This window comes from Lepisosteus oculatus, chromosome 28 (assembly GCF_040954835.1).
Source record: "Lepisosteus oculatus isolate fLepOcu1 chromosome 28, fLepOcu1.hap2, whole genome shotgun sequence".
Lineage (NCBI taxonomy): Eukaryota > Metazoa > Chordata > Actinopteri > Semionotiformes > Lepisosteidae > Lepisosteus > Lepisosteus oculatus.
Genome location: NC_090723.1, coordinates 3,182,050 through 3,201,271, shown reverse-complemented (window position 1 = coordinate 3,201,271; position 19,222 = coordinate 3,182,050). Strand labels below are relative to the sequence as shown.

General features: G+C 41.2%; 3 protein-coding genes across 4 annotated transcripts in view; 2 read left to right on the top strand and 1 right to left on the bottom strand.

Annotated features, from left to right (window-relative positions):
* Window positions 1-1,473: 1,473 nt before the first annotated feature.
* On the top strand, window positions 1,474-7,298 carry LOC102688675 (keratin, type I cytoskeletal 13-like). Its single transcript, XM_069185695.1, has 8 exons — window positions 1,474-2,020; window positions 3,044-3,128; window positions 3,212-3,366; window positions 3,721-3,882; window positions 4,278-4,403; window positions 5,315-5,535; window positions 6,451-6,488; window positions 7,120-7,298. Exons 1-8 carry the CDS (start codon window positions 1,529-1,531, stop codon window positions 7,215-7,217), a joined length of 1,377 nt encoding a protein of 458 aa, XP_069041796.1. The 5' UTR covers window positions 1,474-1,528; the 3' UTR covers window positions 7,218-7,298.
* A 1,036-nt stretch (window positions 7,299-8,334) lies between these two features.
* On the bottom strand, window positions 8,335-11,037 carry LOC102688473 (macrophage-expressed gene 1 protein-like). The gene has a single exon (XM_006638175.3). The coding sequence runs from the start codon at window positions 10,965-10,967 to the stop codon at window positions 8,778-8,780; it is 2,190 nt and encodes a 729-aa protein (XP_006638238.2). The 5' UTR covers window positions 10,968-11,037; the 3' UTR covers window positions 8,335-8,777.
* Window positions 11,038-18,186: 7,149 nt separating this feature from the next.
* The window catches only part of LOC102688267 (band 3 anion exchange protein), a 31,165-nt gene continuing 30,129 nt past the window's right edge, over window positions 18,187-19,222 (top strand). For both annotated transcript variants that reach the window (XM_015362100.2, XM_015362098.2), the window contains exon 1: window positions 18,187-18,378. The gene's annotated coding sequence lies outside the window, so the exon portion shown is untranslated. The remainder of the gene's footprint in view (window positions 18,379-19,222) is intronic.

The following is a 19,222-nucleotide window of genomic DNA, read 5'->3' as shown; positions in this document are numbered from 1 at the left end:
AAACATGATAACAAGCCAGGATCAGACCCCACTTGCTTAATAATATCAATGTCAATGATCATTAATCACTGTGTGGGTACTTGATATTGTGGAAAGAAACAACAAACAATCAAGGATAGAAATCAATTCAGCACATTTTATACTTATCCACACTTGGTACTTTTTTTCACTTCACTCTTTTTTATCAAAGTGTTACAGTGACAAAATCTACTAGTCCCCTAGTTCCACCATTTCTGCCAGACATATTTGGAGACCACCCAAACATGTTGGAGGGGACATTTTTTTCCCTGTGGAAATAGCGAACCCTTCCTCTTTTCTCAGCACAATACTGTGGCCATCTCTTACAAACTGTATTTTCTTATACGTCTTATATGTCTGGTCAGGTATGGGAGACAACAATAAGTGGAGATCTGCAAAAGAACACAGAAACATTCTATATAAGTCAGTAACATTGCATTTGGTTTATTTTATTTAAAAACGTTTGCATGAAACATGTGCTGACCATCTTTATTTTAAATATTTACAGTATGTTCTTTGTTTCTTTCCCCCTCCTCCATGCCCAATAGTCAACTGTTATTACATTGCTAACTTCTAAAGACATCTGTAGAGTGCTCTGTGGCAAAGTGTTGGGAAGGAGGCTATAGAAAATAAAATAAGGAATTGTTGTAGATATTTATAACTATTTCTTATTGGGAAAACACTTTCCCCCAAAGTTTTTACTTAAAGTTTACAACAACATTTTAATATATGTAATCTGTTCTGCAAAAGTCTTAAACATTTTTCATTGTCTTACTATATTCAGTACATATTTATTATACTTGATATAAAAACACAATTCTATGAAGACTCTTCTAAAGAAAGGATCCTTTGTTTAGGATCTCATTTAATCCTTACAGGTCTGTGTAGATACCTTTAAAGTACTGAAATACTGCTAGTGTGAACGTTTCTGAACAATTTGTACTCATTTTACTAACTTTTGTAGCACTTTTTCAGCAGGCCAGGATTTTAAAATTTGTTCTAGAAGTGCCCGAGCTACAAGGCACACTATAAGGAAGAACCAGATCCAACTTAGATGACCTGTGAGCATACAGAAAAGAAAAGCGTCCAAAAATGCATAATCTCAGATGACTGATTTGATCTTGACTTTCAAGATGAGGCATTTGAGATGAAAAAAAAACATTTTGTCTTTAATACTCGCTTACACTTTATATGGTAGGGGATTACCATGCTAGTGGAAACGCTCGGGGTAGCAGGTGTGACAACCAAGGGGATGCAGTGAGAAGTGTGGAATTTAAGAAGAGAGATGAGAGTGAATTGAAGCAAGTCTATACAGTGGGAGTTCTGGATTAGGCTTCTCGCCGAGGGGTAAATACCTGCCAGTGCATTCCTGAAGAAACTGAATGACACGCTGCCCCTGTCAAACTCACAGCCCCCGCCCATGACGGGAACTATAAATTACAGGCAGAAGCGAGGGTCTCGGGTGTATCCTGAGCTCTGCCCTGCCTGCCGGCCCCGATCGCTCAAAACCATGTCTTCCTTCTCTAGCTTCAGCAGCTTCTCCATCAAGGGAGGGGCTCGTGTCTCAACAGCCCCGAGAGCTTCTGGGGGCTGGGGCTCCTCTGCGGGGTCCTTCCGTGGTGGGGCGGGCGGGCTGGTGGCCGCGCACAGGACCCCAAGTGTGCATGGAGGGGCGGGGGGCTGGGGCACCCGCATCTCGACTGCCTCCGCCTCGGCTGCAGGCGGCGGCGGCTTCGGCTCTGCCGGCGCGGGGCTGAGCTTCGGCGCCTTCTCTCTGGAGAGTGCCCTCGGCGACGGCGGCGGAGCCCTCGGCCTCAACAACGGGCAGCAGACCATGCAGAACCTCAACGACCGGCTGGCCAAGTACCTGGAGAAGGTGCGGTCCCTGGAGGCCGCCAACGCCAAGCTGGAGCAGCAGATCCGAGAGTGGGGGGTGAGCCAAACCGTCACCTCGCGGGATCACAGCACCCACGATGCCACCATAAAGGACCTCAGCGACAAGGTGAGCGAGCTCGAGCGTGGTGCTCGCAGGTGTGCAGCCATGCTAAAGCAGCAGGAGTGTTGTTTCACAAAGATGTTCAGGGGTTTGTGAAAATGCAGAGGAGAAAATCCACCAGAGGAGAAAAAAAACGTCACGAGGAAAGTTTTTCTCAGAGCCCCCCAAAAATCTCCAGCTCTCTCCCCTTCATCGTCTTGTCAGGATCAAGTGAGGAGCTGTATCAGCAGAGGAACCAGCTGAGGTTAATTCCACACTGAAAAGACACCCGAGGAAGGTTCAGCAGTCAAGACATTTCCATTTTTCCAGCATGGAATCAACCTCCTGTTTGCGCTGTTTGCGCCAAGTATCTGTAATTCATCGTTTAATTAAGCAAGTTTAATGGGTAATTTGTTACCAAGCAAATTAATTTTTTGTGAGCTATAAGATGAATGTACATATGTTTAGATAATTAAATGAATTATTTAAATAATTTACAATAACACTTGGCTCAAAATGAGTTCCATTTTTTAAGCACCCTGGTACTGTTCTGGCGAACCAGACGTCTACACTCATTATGCTACACATAAACACTATACTTTATATATAGAATATAGCATTTTAAATGATTTTACTTACATAGAAGCTACAATCTACAGATTGTTGGTTCCTTGCTTTTTACTGAAAAATCAGATTGTACTCCAAAGCACTTAAAAACAACAAATAAACTTTAAACACTACATTTTTAAGATGCACACATGTAAAATTGACAGAAACAAACTAGTCTATATAATACTTTCATAAGTGTTTTGCACTATGTCATATTTTAAAAGCATACTATAGGTACAGCAAAAGATGAAGATACCTGACATTTTCAAAAACTGCCTCTGTCTCCCCGTTCTGCTCAGTAGTACATACATTGCCTCTTAGTGTAACAAAGTAGTGTTACATTTAAAGAATTTTTTGTGGAGTGCAGAAATATCACGAGAGTTAGGACAATAACAATAAAGTGTAATTCTATTGTTGTTATTTACTTGGTGTTTTATACAGATTTTGGCTGCTCTTAAGGTGAATTCGGAATTAGCTATTCAAATGGACAACATCAAGCTTGCAGCTGATGACTTCAGAGTCAAGTGAGTTTTCCGTCCTGTCCTAATCTTGTGCACACAATACGAATGTCAGTACATATATTCATCCATCTCTCTCTGGCATGCGGGTATGAGAATGAGCTGAATCTGAGGCAGTCTGTGGAGGCTGACATTGCTGGCCTGAAGAAGGTGATGAGTGATCTGGCCCTGGCCAAAACTGACCTGGAGATGCAGATCGAAGGGGTGAAGGATGAGATGGCTTTCCTCAAGAAGAACCACGAGGAGGTGAGGACAAGGAGACAGTCAGGCATTGTTTATCTTCTGATTGACCTCTGTTTTTCTTTATTTCCCCCAGGAATCTCTGTCCTTCCAAGCCCAGCTGAATGTACGTATCTGTCTTGTAAACTGAACACTGCCACCCGACTCCGCTGTTGCTGAACACTGTTCTGGGTTTTCTTAACAACAGTATAGCAGAATGAAACATAATAAAGGTTACAAATGAGAAGATGCCATCTAATTTGGCAGTCGTTTCTTGATCCAAAGATCTCACCCAGCCATTTCTTGAACTAAGCCAGGGTGTCAGCTACAGCAACATGGCTGTGAGTTCCACCCCCCACGCTTACATCTTGTTTCTTTCAGGAATCTCAGTCCTACCGCAGTCAGCTGACCGGTCAGATCCAGGTTGAGGTGGACGCAGCTCCTGCAGTGGACCTCAACAAGGTCATTGAGGAGATCAGGGAGCAGTACGAAGGCTTGGTGGCCAAGAACCGCAGGGATGCAGAGGCCTGGTTCAACAGCAAGGTAACAGCAGCAGGCAAATAGTTTCACGCCGTCTCCACCAGAGAGCATATCCTGGCATCAGACTGAATGCTCCCACACTATTCATTTCTTTTCTAGTACATAATTTTAGATTATTTTATAGCTCAAAGCTATGGAGTATCTCAGTCTGGATTTATTATACTTTCCATGTGCTGTAACTTGCCATCCAAGATAACATCGGTATGGAGCATTAAGAGGGTACCATCTGTACCCTCGGGTCTGTGTTCTTCATGTTTGCATCAAAAATGACAAGTTTTCAAAAGAAAAAGGAAGCAACATTCATGGGTCTAGAGCCACCATGCCAATGTAATTGCTTGACGCTGTTGAAAATCCTAAACCAGAATGTGACGTACTTGCATTTCCCACTATCCTGAAAGGCAGAGGTTGTTCAGAAGGAGGTGAAGGAGAGCACTGAGTCTCTCCAGACCAGCACGACAGAGCTGAAAGAAGGCAAACAGAGCTTCCAAAACCTGGAGCTGGAACTGCAGTCCCTCTATGCTACGGTAAGGAACACGAGTGAATCATCAGGCACTGGATCACAAAGAGCTGAGCTGTTTTCACAATAGACTGGGCAAACAAAGCAATAATGGACTCCAGCAGGACTATTAGCTTACAGATCGAAGCTGTGTTTTATAATACCATACTACTGCTGTTGTATTTATTTCTTGCCCACTGCACACACAGCTATCAGAGCACTAAGATATGGGTCACCATAGAAAGGTGAAAATATAACATAAGAGACTTCAACTGCAAAACATACAGTTAAACATAACATGTCTTGTAGTTTGTAAAGCTCTTAAACAGCATTGTTCTGTATTTCAGTCTATATATGGCACAGTGTAGCAAATTAGGAAAAAAAGCCAAGAACACAGTTACACAATCACTGTCCCCTGCTTGTACACATTAGCTGTCAGAGGGTGGTCCCATTCAGTGCATTAAAGCAATAACACTAGTACAGCAGGGTAGCACTCATACAAGCACCTTTCTAGTTCTTTTTTCTTTTCCTTTTCCTACAAAAGATACAGGAATCTAGGATTCCCCCAGCAGTGGCTCACTGGGTGTGGGTTGGTTTGGGCTGTCCAGAGTACACACCTTTATACTCAACGCTTGCAGTGCAATTAGCCAGAGCTCCTCTAGCTCTGCTGTCTGCACAGTGAGATCAATAACCAGGACAGAAACGACACATTCCTTCATAATGTCACTCTCCTGTCCAGAGATGAAGGGGAGATATTGTGGTACAAAGAGTTGACAACAAATCAGCAATTACAAATTGGCGTGGCATAAAAATAAAGATAATTGTTGTTTGATGTTATATTAGTTAACAGAATGCATGGATTTTATCGGCATGTCCCTTAGATTTTTTCATCTCATGATAAGGAATCTCTGGGGAGTAACGTGCCTGGGCTCTCTGCAGAAACAGTCGCTGGAAGGCACAGTGGCCGACACGGAGGCCCGCTTTTCCGCTCAGATGGGGAGCCTGCAGACCCTGGTCACCTCCCTGGAGACTCAGCTGACCCAGCTGAGGGCTGACACTGCGCGCGTCTCCGAGGAATACCAAGTCCTGCTGGGCATCAAGACCCGCCTGGAGAAGGAGATCGAGGAGTACAGGCGCCTGCTGGATGGGGGGAGTGCAGGGTAAGGGGAGGAATTTCTATCGGGATCCACTTTCAGAGCCAATAACTATGCAAGAATGGGGAAACACTCCCAATAGGATTAATGATGAGTTACAGGCCCCTATACAAATTGTACAAATTGAGCCAAAATGTACAAAATGAGATGATATTTTTTTCAAATATCACTTTACTTCATCACCCTTCTATGCAAATGTGCTCAACATAAGGTAATAACCATGCATGCAGCATCCAGCATATTGTGTTGAATTAAATACTTGTGAAAAAATATTAATTGTTAAATGTGAGAAATGATCAAAAAGTCTGATCTGCTAAGCTTTGGCAGTCTTACTGCTGCTCCTGTAAAGTGTGAGGGTTTGATTTTTCTTGAGTCAGGTTTGCAACCATCTTTCAAAACCTTTCAGACAAAAAGCGATGATCTGGAAGTTCAATTTCAAAAAGACTAGAATTACCTCACGAACAGTGAAAGATATACTGTTTGTGAGTTAATTCAATTATCCACATCCATACGATATCCATATCATAGGTCCCCTTAAGATGATAGAAAATTAGTTGTTCAGCTTCTGTCATTAGACAGACTAGGAATTAGAAATGAATTTTGTGTCCTTGCAAGAGTTTCACTTGTGCATATCCTGTATGAAAAGCTTTTAAACTAAATCATATTTACACATTTTAACAACAGTGCAACTGGTGTTACAGTGAATCCGCTCAGGATATTACTGTGAAAGAATGACATTTGGAATTTGATCTGGTAGGAGGGTTGTTCTTTGGGCTGTCCACAAGGTGTCATTGTTTTATCATTAATTTCCCTGCCTCCTGTACAACTCTATTCAAGGAAAGTCTGTCTGCTGAGGAAAACTACTCGGTTACAGACAGTACCTTCTGCTTTATATTAAATGTGATTTTTTTTTTTCTGTAGTTCCCAAGCCGAGAGCTCCTTAATAACGGAGAAATCAGGTATGTTTATACAACAAAGAAACAATTAAATGAAATAATTTATTTCATTTTATATCCTGCTTTCCATCCCAACGTACTAGACCTTAAAATTCTGTATACTGTAAAAGTGCTTTATGTATCAGAAGGGATTCACTTCATCCAAAACCAAGGTACAGCACCCACCTTATACACCAGCAGCCCACTACACAGCAGATGAGGTAAAAAAGTGAAAATTACATAATCAGTTGAATTGAGAGGGAACTTTAAGCAGAATAGATTGTACAAACCCAGAGTGCAATTTAGCCAGGACCCTGGGGTTAACAGTGTTACTCGTACAAACACTGCAACAGGATTTTTAATAACCTGAGAAAATAGCACCATCATCTGGTCTACCTATACTGTGTACAACAGCAAACTGATTTTTCTTGGAAGTCTTCCATTCCAGTATTGGCCAGGCCTATCCTTGAGATCTGATATGTTCAAGTTAGAATATAATACTATAATTAGAATATAATACTATATGCACAGTGCAACATGAAATGTAATTTCCATTGAAATGATAAATAAAAACACTAAACTAGCATTTAAATGGAACACAAACACACACCTGGAAAGATTTAAAGATGAATAATGATTTTCTCTGATGTTTCAGGGGTGGAAACAAAAACTTCGGTCACCAAGAAAGTGGTGACAGTGGTTGAGGAGCTTGTAGATGGAAAAGTTGTGAGATCTTCTTCCAAGCTTAAGTAATGAATCAGTGAACAGGAGGAAGAGGAGAATGTCCACTGAGAAAATGGATTTGAATTAATAAAAGATCACCAATGTTGCAAACAGTGTGGCGTTTATTTTATTTCGTTGTATAGTTCTCATTTTAAACCAAATGCTAGTAACCTGTGAACCCAACGCACCACAGGGAATAAAAGTTACGTTGTTTTTATGTTACTTGGAAAACGTGTTACGCCAAATGTTGTTCCAGGTAAGCAGCGCATTTGGACCGGCTCTCAGCTTCCTTCCGAACCTGTGCGAACTCGCTCAGGCCTCATTTCACAAAGACCACTAATCTTTCAATCAGGCGGATCCTCCTGATCTCAATCAGGAAATTGAGCAAACTATTTAAAGCCCCCCCGCTTATTCAGTGCACAGATATTGCGCGGAGCGATTGGTGCTCCGCGTTCCAGTATCGAGACGCTCACCTACTACTTAGAATACCTTTTCCCTGCCGCCCTGAGCACTGAATTAGCGGGGCCAGTTTGCCCTCGTCGCCTTTTCTCTTCCGCTGTCTCCTCCAAAACTACGGCTCTGCAGCCTTTTCCAGACGGTCCTATGCCGCAGGGAGCGTTTGCGTTAGTTCAAACAGCTTCAAACAAGACCGTTTCTCCGCTGCATTAAGGCAGCCCTTTTCTGATCAATTATAATAATTCAGACGGCTCAATTTTCGATCAGCTTGCATTATTACTTCAGCTCTCATTAAGCCTCCACTGCGGTTCCACTGTGTACCTGCGTTTGGAGCTCGGCTTTTATTCGCCATGATAGCCCTGAAGCCTCAGGGACCGTCGCATAACAGAATGCATAATATGAATTTGTGATTATTCATGTAGAAATTAATTTTGAAGCAATTTGCATGTGAAAAAGCCACTGCATATTATTTCTTTGACCGACTTTCCAAAAGCCTAGTTAAATGTCAATTCCCGTTTTCTAAAGGAATATTCCATGCTCGTTATTGTGTGACAAGAATGCATAAGACAGGAACAGACATGCTCAGGAACCGAATTAGCGTGATGTTTTTCATGACAAACTGGCAATCGGCAAGCATATAGCCTTAGAATGTGTTCACCAGAGAAGACAAAACACGTTTAGAAACCGAATGCTGCTTTAAAAATTTCTCTGTACCTTTATTTTCTATGATTCAGAATAGAAAATGATTAGTTTCAAATGTGTTAAGAAGTGGAAAGCTAAATCGTGTAAGACAATAAAATCATGTTTTGTATATAGTGATCACAGTTGGTATTGAAAATCATTTTTAAAAACACAAAAAAGATTCACATTAATACAATGAAAACTTACAGTGAAATAGAACATGTTTTCAAAATATCTGCTAAAATGAAAGCTACAGATTTCAAAATGCTTAATAATGTGTTTTAACATGCATTCAATTTCAAAAGAACAAGATTGGTCTTCACTACCATGCTACAGAACTATCTGGTCTATTTTATGACGAAGAAAATAATTCAATAAAACAAACGAAGGTGTGAGGGGAAACACATTCTGCTTCACCTTCAAGACTGCTCTCAGGAATCATACGCAGGACAGTCAGAAGGGCTGCTCTCGGGTGTCTGAATCTTCGAGCTCTTCGAACACTGCAGTGGATCCATAGGTGGGGTGTGAACCCACTAGTGTCCCCTCTTCAGCCCTCCTGAAGCCTCTGCTTCTCCACCATTTAACACTGTAACCCACCCCAGCAATGAGCGCAACAAGGATCACCGTGACTGTCACAGAGATGGCAATGGTGGGCCCTTCCTGTGATGGTGCTCTTGAACGACCCTTGGTGAGTCCCCTCGCGTTTTTGGAGCTGACCAGGGTCCAAACCAGACTCCCCGGCCCCTTCACCCAGGTCCTGTTGCCTTCTGAGTGAAGTGTACGGACCTCGGGGCTGGTGAAGTTGAAGAGGGGAGCGTGGCGAAAAGGTGGCAGCTGAATGGGTGGCAGCCTACCGGCAAACAGTTCACCAGCCTGAATGCAGTACATCACCTGGCAGCCGTCGCTCAGAAAAGCCTGGTGCTGGCTCATGCCAAGAGGGCACTTCATTGCGTAGCTGGTAGGACTGTCCCTGTAGAAGAAATACTGCTGTATGCCAGGAGCCTGCGTATTCAGATGGCCTGCTAAGGGGTTACCTGTTTTACAGCTGAAGAAGCCCCCGAAAGGCACTGCATTTATACCGCCCATCTCATAGTCACTGCTGACACACACGCCCAGGTCCTCAAACAGTCTTAAAGGATAGAAATAAGGAGGACAAGCGTGAGTCTGAGTTACAGGATTGACAGCCCCTTTACTGTAGAGCCCACCAAACAGGAGACCAGAGTCTTGAGGCACCGACTCTAACGCTGCACACCAATATGAGGAAACATAAATCTTATAATAGTATACTGTTGTTTCACAATTTGTATCACAGCCAAAAATGAAGAATGCACAATCTTTAGTGCAATCAGTATGCCGCTCGGGGATATGATAATTCACACTGTTTAACAGGACAGGAGTGTAACGTGGTGGGCAAGAGAAGTCCCCTGTTAGAGGGTTTTTGGTAAAATAAGACTGGCAAAGGCTGTTGGCAAAATCTATCTTCCCATAAGGAGGTAAATAGAATGAGCAGGTTTGGTAAACTCCTCCAAAGGTAAAGTTTGTGTTAGCTGAATGACACGAGCCATCATCTACATTAGCCTGAAAGTTGAAGTTTGGCGATTTCGAATCAAGACACCCTGGGTGGGTGTTTACAGCATAATAAAGGTTTATTGCCTTGTCCAGTGTATTTGCTATCTCCTTCACCATTGTCTCAGGCACCTCCGGCAAGCGCTCAGGGGTGATGAAGAAAGGCAGGGGCAGCCCAAATTTGCTGACAGCCACTAGGTTGTTTGAAATACCTTCTTGCCATTTTGCCAAAGTAATTCCAGGGTAAAAGGGAACACCGCCGTGACTCTCAATTTTTGAGTCAGTTGTATTTTCCCGATATTTCTTGGTCATTTCGTCTTCAGTTTGAGAACTCCCTTTAATTCCAATATTGACTGTACTGAAGAAAGACACTGCTGCAGAGGCTGTGACAGATGATTTCTGTTCGGCATTGTCCAGTAGAAAACTCTCACTGACCTGATCTTCTTGCACTAGACTTGCTCCGGCATCTAAACTGGTGAGCACATGGGTGCCGTAACGCAATACCAGCATTTCAGCCAAGTAGAGAGCCCTCTGTGTCTGGTTGCTTGCCAGGCACTGAGCAATTTCAAGGAGCTGTTTCTTAAAGGTGATGTCAAATGAGAAATCTGGTCTGGCTTTTACAGAATAAATTACATTTCTCACTTGAACCCGAGTTGTTGAAGTCTTATCATAAACATTGTGGATCTTTGTTTCCTCTAATTTCTCGGAAAACTTGCCATTCAGGACTTTAAGGTAAGACGCTTCAGCATTGACATCATTGGAAAAAGCATCCTTGTACGATTGCCAGTCTTCTATCAACTCAGAATGGATGTCGATGTTAGTTTGCTTTTGTGGGATCACATAGACCTCATCTGGGATCAGGTACTGCCTGTCTTCTGTGGTCCTGCAGCGAGAGTAGTTCATATTCATGACTATTCCCATGTCCTTGTTTCGTATGTTGTCCCATCCTCCTCCGGGCAGAACTTCCAGCACAGAAAGGTTTGAGTTGCAGTCCTGGAATGTAAAAGTCTTAGTCTCGCCAGTGAGGGTGCGGAGCAGTACAATCCAGACCACAATCATCTCAGTCCTGTGAATCATTTTCTTAGGTTTGAACACCCAGCTACAAATGCTCTCTGAAGAGTATCTGGTGTATATCTCAATATATACCCTGAGAAGTGCACCAGAAACCAGAACTGAATCTATAACAAAGCACAGGAGTACACCAAACCACTTTCAGTACTTCTTTAAATCTTGCAATACATACTGGAGATTTTTACAGTGAAATTACGAAACATGAAAATGCTTCCCATTTTGTTTGTTCCACTAAATGTTTTGTTCCATTAAACAGATATTAGGAAAAGAGATATAGTGAATTAGATATCCAAATTCCAAATTTTTCCACTGAGTTTACAAAGAGTTTAAAGAAAGTACATTGGCAATGTAGATTTTGTACAAAGCTTTCAGTTGAAAAGCTTCTGGACAGGCTGCAACATGCCTAAGTATTACAGTCAGCATATTCCAATTATTCATGTTTAAAGGTCTACAGTAAACACCTCTTTCAAAAGATTTCCATGAAATCCATTTTCTGAACTGGCACATTTTAGGTCAAATTCATTACGTTTTTGAATGATGTGGTAATTGTTACAATTGTTTTGTTTTAGGGTAGCATGTAAATAAATACTGCAGCAAAAACATTGCCACGCTAACCCATTGTGCGGTTATCACAAGACTTTAGCAGTACCAAATGACAGAAAATGCTAGTGATCAACCCACACCCAGTCTATGTCTAACAATCGAATGAATGGACTGTCAATCAGTGCAGGACGAGCATCGGCACAGCAGCAGAAGAAACTGCTAGACCTATTAGGCTTCATGGAAGACCTCAAAATAAAGGAAAATGAATTCATTGTGCAGACTGCAACTAAAATTTACATGACATTTATATACGCTCACAGTCTCCCCGAGACTAATTTACAACAATAACGAACGTTTTAATCAATTTTTTTTTATTTAAATGCATTCTACAATATCTTCATTCTCCAAGCTTAGCATGCAGTAAAAAGACGATGCCTCTTCAATGGTTCTGGTAATGATGACACAGCGTCACAAGACTGCATGGCTGGTGGTGTTTTCTGACCAGCCCTGGTACAGCATTGCCTAATAAGACATGCAGCATACACTGGGGAAACCATGGAGGTTTCACAGAGGAACTGTGTATCATGATTTGGTGGTAGCAGGACAGTAGCATGGGTATCACTTCTGTCTACTGTACAAGACTATACCCTCTCGGACATTTTTCAGATGTTCTTGTTGCAGTACCTCAGTGTTTCATGCATTTAAATAAGGACTTTCCTTTCCTTTTTTACACACCATACTCCACACTTTAAAGGGGAAGATATTTTTGTTGGGAACAGTTATATATTAAAAAGACTTCTTCTTTCTTAGAGAATGTTCTAATATTTTATGGCTCGCCAGCAGTATCTAGTGTTTAGTGTTATCCTAAACCTTTTGTCATTTTGCTTTCAGTCTGTTAAAATTACTTTGCTTTTACAAACCAAGGCAGGGGGAGCTAGAGATCTGTGGAACCTAAGAAAGGTCCTAAATGCTGAATACTTGGTAAACAAGCACTTTGTTGTGCAACTGTTGTCTTTCATTAGTTTGAGAATATAGCCGATTAAGATGATTGGAGACTTAGCAACATAACACTACTGTTCTATAACACACAAAATAGAAATAAAACAACAAACTTTACATCTATCAGTTTAATATCTCATCTTCGAATACATGAAACTTAATAATTTATATTTAAAATAAATAATAAATTGATAGTTTAATAAGTTACATTCTAATTTTTTATTCTTCAGGTGTAGTTTAGCAAATTCACAGTGCGGTTACATTATAACTTAAGTTTAAAGCAGTGTGTAAGAACCTAATACTTAAGCTTCAGCACCTTTGAAGGGAGTTGTTTTCAAAATGACTCTGTCAATATATGATAACATACTTGACGTGCTTTATACTGAGATAGAGCTAATCGTATTGAGCAGTACGTTTCCCTCCATATTGTCCTTCCCCAACTCTCTGTTTTTCTCTGTTCCCCAACTCGCATTATTTAAAATCCACAAAACACACTTCATTGGCTGTTGCAGAAATTTAAATGGAAACAGAGTTTTTTTTTCTCACAGAGCCCTCCTAAAACAGCTGTATGACGCTGGTGTACAATGGAATTAATAAAATCTTGCTAGCTTTCCACAAAGAATGCATCTTCAACTGTTAATGTCTTTTTGTATGAGTTCCATTAATCATGGATAATTTGCTTAAACATGTTAAGACTGAAAACCAGACTTTCATTTAAACACCTGCAGTAAAGGGTTATTTAAAAACCTATAAGAGCTGCACAAAAAGAGAAGAAAAGACACTTGTTTATGTTTCAGGTTAAGCAATACCAAAAACTCAAGCCACAGCTTTCTTGACTTTTATTTTTGTTTCTGACTTATATTTACAGGTACATCATAATGGATGCTGATCACCCAAAAAGCAAGCACCATTACTGAATTGCTGTTACTCCATCCTCTAGTGGTAACCCAGCAGTAATCCATGGATGAAAATATTATCCAGTCTTACATAAGACTCCTGGCTCCTGGCTCAGCTTTCCCTAACTTGGGAAAAATAAATGTTTCCTCCCTTTAAGCGGTATTAGATACCCTGTGTGCTTCTCCTGTCTATCAAATAATCTCTTTTTGAAATTTCAACTTTTTTTGTATGATATTAAGAATTTGAGTTGCATGTAGTAAGTATGTGTGGTAGCAGCAGTACATTATTTCTAGTTATAGTATAACCTCACTACATCTAAACTTGACTAGCCTGGCTTTATAAAACCATGCCCTAGGTTTAAATCTGAATAATTGTGGCTATATTTCTCAAAATCTTGTATAGATGCTATTCCATTTCATAAACGATTCAGCACTGTCTAGGTTACAATACCTGTGCTTCATTCATCAAAGGGTTTTTCAATAAATGGTCTGCCAATTTCGCTTTTGAGTTCAGCTTTTGTACATTAATATGGACAGAATCCATCAACACTATTTCTGTCCATAAATGAACCACACTTACATGTTTCAGTGCCCAGATTCCTGACCCTTGTGTCCCCAGAGACATTTGAATTTGTATTACAGCTGCACAGCTCATTAACTGAAATCGTAATGAAACTAATTGTAAACTGTTGACGGTTCAGATTAAAAACTAAATTGTATAGGTAACTTGAAATCAGTGGTTTGTTAGCCCGTGAAACTAGAAGGAAAATCTAATTAAGCAAGGTGTTAATTCAATTAGGACTTGGATTAATTTAACAATGGGATGTAAGTCTGGGAAGGCACTGCCTAATTCGTTGAGAAAATCCTTAAATGTCTCAAATGCTTTCATTATTTCAAAAACTGATGAATGGCAAATACGATATGCGTGTATATGCAAATGACAAAACGTGAAGTTCTGAGCGGAGCAAGTGGTGGGGAGCTTTGGGTGGAGCCCCTAGTCAAGACATCATTGTAGAAAGTTGCACTGCAGCAGATAATGGGCACAGAGCTGGTGGCACAGGTGGAGTCTGCCGATAACCCACTGCTAGAGCAGACAAGTAGACCCTGCTGATGAGACAGGTTCCCTGTGTTCCACATAATTGTCAAGACACCTCAATTTCCTGTGGTAATTTCCTATGGTTATTTCCTTGACAGTAAAAGGGAATCCCTGTTAAAATTAGATCCCTTGTCTAAATGATCACAGTAAAATATTCACGATAATGTTAATTTGTCTCCTTTTGATAGGGCAAAAAACACACAGAATGTACTTTTATCTTCTGACTGTTCTTGGCAACCACTCTTTGCTTACCATTTTATAAACTCGAAAATCACACTATTTGTGTGCAACATTTAAAGTATGTTATGCATATTTAAAGTGACATTAGGATGCTAGGTTCTTAAATTAAGAGGAGAAGGTACAAATAAAATAAAAAAAACATTTAAACAAGAAAGGAAAAGGCAGAAGAATAAAAACAAAAGAGACTTGTGGAAGAACAGAAAGTAAATTCATAGTAAGCAAATGTTAATGAATTGCGTGTAATAAAATGTAGGTGTCAGGAACATAATTCAAGAATTATTCAACTGAAGCTGCTATATGAGCATGCACATGAGGTAACTGATATCACAGCAACATGACTAACACAAAGTTCAGGCTCATTGTAAGGAGACTGTTGGGACATCATTTCAGGGAAGGTGTGGGTTTTTTGTTTGAGGGGGTGGTATTTAAAACTAGGGTGGAATTATTGTCCTACAGTTTCAGATTACTAACCCAATCCTAACAACGTCGTTATGCAATTCAAGCACATATTCTCCTAGGAAAAACATATTTAATGCATTTTAATGCATTTATTGGCTTGAATGGCTGCAATAGTTTGCAGTCTGCATTGTATTCATGTTTGGCTTTTAAAGTATCTATAGTTTATCTATTGTTTATAGTTGGAGGTTGAGTCAACATGCATGAGATAAATTACTCTATGTGCTAAAACATAAAAAAGAAAAAAGAAGAAAAACACAATTTATTGCTATTTTTGCTCACTGATAATTAATTATGTGTTTTAAGTCATTAATATGTTTACTACTATTTCTGTTGTAACACTGCTTTTTAGAGTCTGAGCATGTTTCTCCCTTATTTGGCAATAAATTACCTTTGTATTTCTTTGTATATCTAGTTTTTTAAAAATCTAATCACAGTTTATTTTATGAATGCGATGAGGTCTTTGTTCCTTTTTGGTGCTCAAGTTGATCATTGGTTGATACTGGCAGCTGATACTGGCAGGTGCAGACCGCCTTTCCCCTGCCTTTCTCTGTGCAGCTCCTGTCTTTCCATTTAAGTCAAAGAAAAGAGAAAATGATTGGAAAGAGAACTGGAGCCAAAGGTCTGTAGCCCTGATTCTGTGCTTGCTGTTGGCTGTTGGTTTTTAATGGGAAGAAAGACTTTATCTTGGTTGGAATGAAATGCCTCTCAGCTAGATTTGTAATGTGCTTTGGATCTGTGTATTATCCAGCCATCCATTTTCGAACCAGTGGGCGGGAAGCAGTAGATACAGGGCAGGATACACCCTGGATGGGATGCCAGTCCATCATAAGGCATCCATACAGATGCAGACACAAACATACAGTAGGCACACTCACACCCAGGGCCAATTTTCCCAATCCTATTAACCTACCAGTATGTCTACTATGGGAGGAAACTGGAGCACATGGAGAAAACCCATGTGCACACAAGGAAAACATACAAACTTCACACAGGTAGAATGCCAAGTCTGGAATTGAACTGAGGGCCCCAGCGCTGCGAGACAGCAATGCTAGCCTCTTGATGATTGATAACCCCATTAATGTACTGTACTTGAAAATGGTCACAATATTTGTTATATGCAGTATAATTGTGAAGTAGTAAGGAGTGGCTGTGTTTCATAACCACCTGTTAATTGGAAAAACCTGTGAAATGAAGCACTCAGTCCGATTGAGTAATTAACACTCAGAGGGAGTGAAATTCCAGAGCTGTCAAGGTTCTGTGTCAGCTAATTAAAAGACTCATAAAAACAATGATAAGTCTTTTACAACTGTGTTTCCAGAGGACTGTTCTCAGTGGCAATGTATTAGGCTGGCTTACAGGCTTGTGGGACTCTGTGAGAAATACTTGACAAAATACAGCTTCAGCTGTCCTGAGGGACATCACAAGTGCTGGACAGCTGGGCTGCATAGCAGTTAGATTGCCACTCAATGGGGTTGACGTGCACTGCTGAGGAACAGGGATGGCCAACTGGCCAGAAGAGTTGGTACCTGGAGGACCAGGGCATCGCTTTTCAAAGTAGCAGCATTATCTTCTCCCATCAGCCGAGAGAGAGGATGCTAGAGGGTACAGGTTGAGTCCAGACTACTCCCTGTCACAGACCTTTCCTCTAATTTCAGAGGATAGCTCTGATGAGACATCTCATCTAACTACAGACGCTGTTGGAGAGATGATGATTACCAACTGATCCATTATATTATAATTAAAACTGTCTTCTTCCCTATTATTTTAAAGTGTTATTGGTCTCACTATAATCTACAGTCCATCCATGTCATGGGGCAGCTGGAGTCTATTTCTGGGCGGGGTGCCAGTCCATCACAGGACAGACACGCACATACTCACATCTAGTGCCTAATTTCCTAGAACCAATTTACCTACCACCATGTTTTCAGACTGTGGGAGGAGAATCTGGGGGAAACCCACGTGAACATGGGGAGAAAATGCAAACTCCAGGCAGATGGCACCCCAGATGTGGAATTGAGCCCTGGGCCCTAGCACAGTGAGGCAGTAGTGCTAACCACTGTGCCTCGATGCTGCCACAAATTGAAATTTCTCTGTACAATTGCTCCACCTGTTTTGAGTGTCAGGGCTGGTGAAGTATTAGCCTTATTTGCTGCTGGAAGAGGTGTTAGTGGGGCCAGCAGGGGGCGCTCACCCTGTGGTCCATGTGGGTCCTAATGCCCCAGTATAGTGATGGGGACACTATACTGTAAACAGGCGCCGTCCTTCAGATGAGACGTAAAACCGAGGTCCTGACTCTCTGTGGTCATTAAAAATCCCAGGGCGCTTCTCGAAAAGAGTAGGGGTGTAACCCTGGTGTCCTGGCCAAATTTCCAATTGGCCCTTACCAATCATGGCCTCCTAATACTCCCCCTCTATGAATTGGCTACATTACTCTGCTCTCCTCCCCACTGATAGCTGATGTGTGGTGAGCGTTCTGGCGCACTATGGCTGCCGTTGCATCATCCAGGTGGATGCTACACATTGGTGGTGGTGGAGGGGAGTCCCCATTACCTGTAAAGCGCTTTGAGTGGAGTGTCCAGAAAAGCGCTATATAAGTGTAAGCAATTATAATAATTATTATTATTTGTCACTGATGTACTCTGTTTTCTATGTCAACGCAAGTGCAGAACAGCGATGATGTGAAAATACTCCGACTACGTGGAAAATGAGGATACCCCCCCATCTGCACGTGCATGAGGGAATCCCCAACTCGTAAACAAGGTGACAGCAGAAATGTCATCTTTGAGATAAGACACCCCTGCTCCTAATGCAGTCCTGGGCTTGCACCGAAAACTGTTCAACTTCAAGTACTGGCAGCCGTCCATAGCTAAAAGGGTGGAGGGGGTAACTTAGATGGGATAGCCCCTTTGCTTCAAGATGTCCCACCCTGATAATATTATTTGCCCTCGAAGAAGGGTTTATCTCAACTAAAGACCAGCAAAAGTAGTTGGAGCGTTCGTGGTGGTGGTGGAGGCCAGAGATTATGGGGGAGAAAGTGACTCAGCCATTTGGAAGAGCAGCTGGGTTTCTTGTCGCCCGTCTCTTGGCGTAGCTCACACTGTGCTGCAGATCCGAACCCACGCACAGCAAAGGAATTTGCATCCACTGGCTTTGTCGCCTGAACGGCTGGCTGTTCCTTAACCAGGTAAGAATGGTCTTCCACTTCTACATGCAATAAGAAATTATTCAGGATTCCTTGTATTCATATTTTGGAAATCCTTTAAATTAAAGCACTAGTAATAGTAGGATTCCATTTTGAATCTATGAATGGGCAGGAATTTGAAATGATGCTCCCAATAAGTGTTGAAATTCTGATGCCCTAAGAGCCATATTGAAAGTAGAGTAAATCCAAAACAATGTCCAAAATGTGTTTGGGCTAATGATGTGATTGCTTTGAAGACAGCATTTTGACACATCTACACATACATCCTACCGCAGGAAAACAAGCCAGTGACAGGAAGAGATAACTGTGGCTAGACGTGGTTGAGAGAAATTTGACAGGAAATTCTTAATGTTATAGTTCACTCCTAGTAAGCAAGTGAACTGCCTTATTGGGAAGATAAGGGGCTTTTGTGGTTTTGTGGTAGCAGTATGCAATATAATCTTTGTTTTATTTCTAATTCTCCACTTTTCTTTACAGCTCATATTGATTAATGCAAAGATACATTAAGTATTTTTAACATGTTTCTAACCATTTTTTCTCCATTGATAAGGCTGTCCCTTGCAAACTAAAACTTTTAACAATCCTTGCACAGAGTGCGCATTTCAAATCAAGGGATTCAGACGTACATATTTGTGTAAAAGAAAATTTTACACTCTGTATTAACCATACAGCTTGTTTAGTTTGTTGAAGTAAAGGCTGTTTCACAATTGTGAGATTCTCTGTCACTCAAAAGTCCTCTTAAAAGATTGAGGCAAGTGGATAAGAAGGTGTTGGTTGTCTCTGTTGAAACAATACAAAGCTAGATTTTTAATATATGGCACGCTAA

Bases quoted from the DNA above. Each gene is read 5' to 3' on its own strand.
- LOC102688675 (XM_069185695.1), top strand. From the start codon at position 1,529: ATGTCTTCCTTCTCTAGCTTCAGCAGCTTCTCCATCAAGGGAGGGGCT. The intron at 3,129-3,211 runs GAGTTTTCCGTC...TGGCATGCGGGT, and splicing joins TGATGACTTCAGAGTCAAGT to ATGAGAATGAGCTGAATCTG. The intron at 3,883-4,277 runs GTAACAGCAGCA...CTATCCTGAAAG, and splicing joins AGGCCTGGTTCAACAGCAAG to GCAGAGGTTGTTCAGAAGGA.
- LOC102688473 (XM_006638175.3), bottom strand. From the start codon at position 10,967: ATGATTCACAGGACTGAGATGATTGTGGTCTGGATTGTACTGCTCCGC.